Source organism: Coregonus clupeaformis, chromosome 25 (genome assembly GCF_020615455.1).
Source record: "Coregonus clupeaformis isolate EN_2021a chromosome 25, ASM2061545v1, whole genome shotgun sequence".
NCBI lineage: Eukaryota > Metazoa > Chordata > Actinopteri > Salmoniformes > Salmonidae > Coregonus > Coregonus clupeaformis.
In genome coordinates this window covers 17,807,199-17,812,387 of record NC_059216.1, presented here as the reverse complement: position 1 = coordinate 17,812,387, position 5,189 = coordinate 17,807,199, and the positions used below count along the sequence as shown (strand labels likewise).

Genomic DNA, 5,189 nt, shown 5'->3' with positions numbered 1-5,189 from the left:
GTGGCTGGGTCTTTCAGCATGACAATGATCCCAAACACACCGCCCGGGCAACGAAGGAGTGGCTTCGTAAGAAGCATTTCAAGGTCCTGGAGTGGCCTAGCCAGTCTCCAGATCTCAACCCCATAGAACATTTTTGGAAGGAGTTGAAAGTCTGTGTTGCCCAGCGACAGCCCCAAAACATCACTGCTCTAGAGGAGATCTGGAGGAATGGGCCAAAATACCAGCAACAGTGTGTGAAAACCTTGTGAAGACTTACAGAAAACGTTTGACCTGTGTCATTGCCAACAAAGGGTATATAACAAAGTATTGAGAAACTTTTGTTATTGACCAAATACTTATTTTCCACTATAATTTGCAAATAAATTCATAAAAAATCGTACAATGTGATTTTCTGGAAAAAAAATTCTCATTTTGTCTGTCATAGTTGACGTGTACCTATGATGAAAATTACAGGCCTCTCTCATCTTTTTAAGTGGGAGAACTTGCACAATTGGTGGCTGACTAAATACTTTTTTTCCCCACTGTACATTTGCTCAACTTGCCATTGGCTCAACCACTGGCTCAACTTACCCCATGGCCATTGGCTCATCTTACCCCAAGGCAAACATTTTGCCTATATTAGCCCACATAGCTACAATGATGCACTTTGAAGCGTATAGAGACCCCAACTGATGTGTAGAACAATCTTACAATTATCTACTTTGGTTTAGGTACAAGCATCATGAAATCTCTAACACAATATATCCATTTGACCTAACTTGCTTAGCACTTTTTCCATGTGGTTTCTTCCTTCACAGACTCCATTAAATTATGACCTCTTCCTAAATATTTGGTCAAATTATTAATTTTGTGTTTCCTAGAATGTAAAATGTAATGTAAATGTAGAAACAAGGGTGGCTCAACTTACCCCTTTGGCTCAACTTACCCCACTCTCCCCTAAACATGAAAATAAGGCTGCTTCCAGTGATACTATTCCATTAGTAGTCTCTGCAGTCTTTGTCTGGTCATCCTCTTGTCTCTGTTTTATTCAAGGGGGGGCATGTGTAATTAGAGTGAAAGAATGGTAGTGGGTTGTCTAGATAAAGTAAAGCTATTCTCTGATTAAGTTAAATGCGATAGAGGGGTGGGTTGGGACGTCCGCCCTTGGAAACAGATCACAGAGAATGTGGTTTTAATCCAGCGATGTGGCCTCGGTGGTGGTAGGATGCCTCTCAAGGACGCTCGTCCACTGATGCACTTCAAAGCGCTCTCCTCAGGGCTTTGACGGATGACACCCCCTCTCCAAAATGATAGGCTATTATTTCACTTTGCAATGGATAAATGGCAACGCTAGCTGCTCCCTGTCCCCCTTCCCTATCCATGCCTCGCCTCACAGCCTGGCACCAACAGACAGACAAGGGAGGGAGGGAGTAGGGAATGAAAGGTTTGTGGGACTGTGCCATTTTGTGATCTTACTTTCTCTTTTTCCACTTTGTTTTTCTGGGTGACTGAGTACATTGTGCTGCTGTAGTGACAACGGCATTTGATAAGCAGCTGATTTGATCAGGGGTTTTGATTGTTGCAGCTGCTGAAGGTTATTTGTTCTTAGCTATTTAAACAGCATCTAATGATCTCTCTCTCTCTCACACAGACCAGCAGTATTCATGGTCTTCTCAGCACTTCGATGAAGACAGCTACTCCCCTCCTCCACCCAGGAACATGAAGGCTCTATCGGGCGGCCGGCCCAGCCAGCTCCAAATCAACTTGGCTCACACCTGCGGCCTGGCCGACTGCGACCACTCCCTGGACCACCATGAGTCCCGCACCCCCTCATACCTCCTCAGCCCCACAGAGAGCTGTCTCATGGAGCACCACCGCTGCTCCCCTCGTAGCTCCATCCACTCTGAGTGCATGGCGATGCCTGTCTCCATGGCCAACACAGACCACTCCATCTCCAGCAGTACCTTTCCCAGGATGCACTACAGCTCGCACCACGACGGCAATGGGTCGCGGGATGGTGGTGGAGGAGGAGGAGCAGGAGGAGGAGGAGGTGTTGGCAGTGGGTCACGGAATCGAGATGAGTGTGGCTCGTCTCATGGCGGCAGCGGTAAGATGAACAGAATCCCAGCCAACCTGCTGGACCAGTTTGAGAAGCAGCTTCCGTTACACCGTGATGGCTTCCACACACTGCAGTACCAGAGGGCATCCACCACCACCACCACGGAGCAGCGCAACGAGAGCCCCGGGAGGATCCGACACCTGGTCCACTCTGTCCAAAAGCTCTTCACCAAGTCCCACTCCCTGGAGGGCTCGTCCAAGATGAATGGAACCAAGGCAGACTCTCACCGGGAAGGCTCCCACCACCATCATCACCACCACCACCACGGACACCACAAACACAGCAAGCGCAGCAAGAGCAAAGAGCGTAAGTCATCAGACAGTAGCTGTAAGCAGCGCTCCGGGGTGGCGGGCTGGTGGAGCTCGGACGATAACCTGGACAGTGACAGTACGTACCGGACGCCCAGTGTCATGTCACGCCAACAGGTGGACCACATCAGCCACTGCTACCCCGACTCTGTCCACAGCCACTACGGGGACCTGTCGCTCAAGACCTCCAAGAGCAACAACGATGTGAAGTGTTCTGCGTGTGAGAGCGTGGCCATGGCTCCTGAAGGGAAGTTCATGAAGAGGAGCTCTTGGTCAACGCTGACTGTCAGCCAGGCCAAGGAGGCCTACAGAAAGTCCTCCCTCAACCTGGAGAAACCCATGATGCCCACAGACCTCAAGGCCAACCTCAGGCCCTGCCACTACTTACAGGTGAGTCACTCTTCTAGTCCTAGTCTGCCCGTTGCTGGAGCAATGTTGCTGGAACCACAGCAATGTGATAGATGGATAGATAGATAGATAGATAGATACAGTGGGGGAAAAAAGTATTTAGTCAGCCACCAATTGTGCAAGTTCTCCCACTTAAAAAGATGAGAGAGGCCTGTAATTTTCATCATAGGTACAAGTCAACTATGACAGACAAAATGAGGAAAATCCAGAAAATCACATTGTAGGATTTTTTATGAATTTATTTGCAAATTATGTTGGAAAATAAGTATTTGGTCAATAACAAAAGTTTCTCAATACTTTGTTATATACCCTTTGTTGGCAATGACACAGGTCAAACGTTTTCTGTAAGTCTTCACAAGGTTTTCACACACTGTTGCTGGTATTTTGGCCCATTCCTCCATGCAGATCTCCTCTAGAGCAGTGATGTTTTGGGGCTGTCGCTGGGCAACACGGACTTTCAACTCCCCTCCAAAGATTTTCTATGGGGTTGAGATCTGGAGACTGGCTAGGCCACTCCAGGACCTTGAAATGCTTCTTACGAAGCCACTCCTTCGTTGCCCGGGCGGTGTGTTTGGGATCATTGTCATGCTGAAAGACCCAGCCACGTTTCATCTTCAATGCCCTTGCTGATGGAAGGAGGTTTTCACTCAAAATCTCACGATACATGACCCCATTCATTCTTTCCTTTACACGGATCAGTCGTCCTGGTCCCTTTGCAGACAAACAGCCCCAAAGCATGATGTTTCCACCCCCATGCTTCACAGTAGGTATGGTGTTCTTTGGATGCAACTCAGCATTCTTTGTCCTCCAAACACGACGAGTTGAGTTTTTACCAAAAGTTATATTTTGGTTTCATCTGACCATATGACATTCTCCCAATCCTCTTCTGGATCATCCAAATGCACTCTAGCAAACTTCAGACGGGCCTGGACATGTACTGGCTTAAGCAGGGGGACACGTCTGGCACTGCAGGATTTGAGTCCCTGGCGGCATAGTGTGTCACTGATGGTAGGCTTTGTTACTTTGGTCCCAGCTCTCTGCAGGTCATTCACTAGGTCCCCCGTGTGGTTCTGGGATTTTTGCTCACCGTTCTTGTGATCATTTTGACCCCATGGGGTGAGATCTTGCGTGGAGCCCCAGATCGAGGGAGATTATCAGTGGTCTTGTATGTCTTCCATTTCCTAATAATTGCTCCCACAGTTGATTTCTTCAAACCAAGCTGCTTACCTATTGCAGATTCAGTCTTCCCAGCCTGGTGCAGGTCTACAATTTTGTTTCTGGTGTCCTTTGACAGCTCTTTGGTCTTGGCCATAGTGGAGTTAGGAGTGTGACTGTTTGAGGTTGTGGACAGGTGTCTTTTATACTGATAACAAGTTCAAACAGGTGCCATTAATACAGGTAACGAATGGAGGACAGAGGAGCCTCTTAAAGAAGAAGTTACAGGTATGTGAGAGCCAGAAATCTTGCTTGTTTGTAGGTGACCAAATACTTATTTTCCACCATCATTTGCAAATAAATTCATTAAAAATCCTACAATGTGATTTTCTGGATTTTCTTTTCTCAATTTGTCTGTCATAGTTGACGTGTACCTATGATGAAAATTATAGGCCTCTCTCATCTTTTTAAGTGGGAGAACTTGCACAATTGGTGGCTGACTAAATACTTTTTCCCCCCACTGTAGATAGATAGATAGATAGATAGATAGATAGATAGATAGATAGATAGATAGATAGATAGATAGATAGATAGATAGATAGATAGATAGATAGATAGATAGATAGATAGATAGATAGATAGATAGATAGATAGATAGATAGATAGATAGATAGATAGATAGATAGATAGATAGATAGATAGATAGATAACACTCAGAAACACTGCAAACAATAAGGCTCATTGATTAGCATGGATCTCACTGTTTAAGCCTGCCGTTTACATGGCACTCTATTCTATCAGAGGCTCATATTCAGCAAACAGACAGCTCTGAATCCAGACAGCATTATTATGATGTTGTTTATCTCAGCTGGACCTCTGATAGTTCTGAGAGATAATCTTTTGTATTTCCCTGTCCAGGATATGAGTCATCTGTCAGGGGCTCAGCAGGGTAGTAGCAGTGAGGGGACGGCACAGTGGGAGATATCAATTATTGTATCAATGAATAACACCAGGGACGAGGTGGGAGGGCAAAGAAAAGACTCAGGATCATTGCAGGTTTGAGCTTGTTGCTGTGCCATGTTTCCCGAAGGAGTCAGTTGGTCTGTATCGGTGTGTGAGAGGCCAGGATCTGCATTGTGGGAAACCCTGGTGGATTGTGGGTAACGGCATTAAGATCAGTTCAAAGTGAATCAGCATTTTTGTAGTTGATGTTCCAGAGG

The 5,189-nt window shown here is 46.2% G+C and overlaps 1 protein-coding gene across 1 annotated transcript in view; it reads left to right on the top strand.

Annotated features, from left to right (window-relative positions):
- Nucleotides 1-1,654: 1,654 nt before the first annotated feature.
- LOC121539155 (disks large-associated protein 2) overlaps nucleotides 1,655-5,189 on the top strand; it is a 138,143-nt gene continuing 134,608 nt past the window's right edge. The window contains exon 1 of the mRNA XM_041847446.2: nucleotides 1,655-2,796. Coding sequence (XP_041703380.1) covers nucleotides 1,699-2,796 — 1,098 coding nt within the window. The 5' untranslated portion in view covers nucleotides 1,655-1,698. The remainder of the gene's footprint in view (nucleotides 2,797-5,189) is intronic.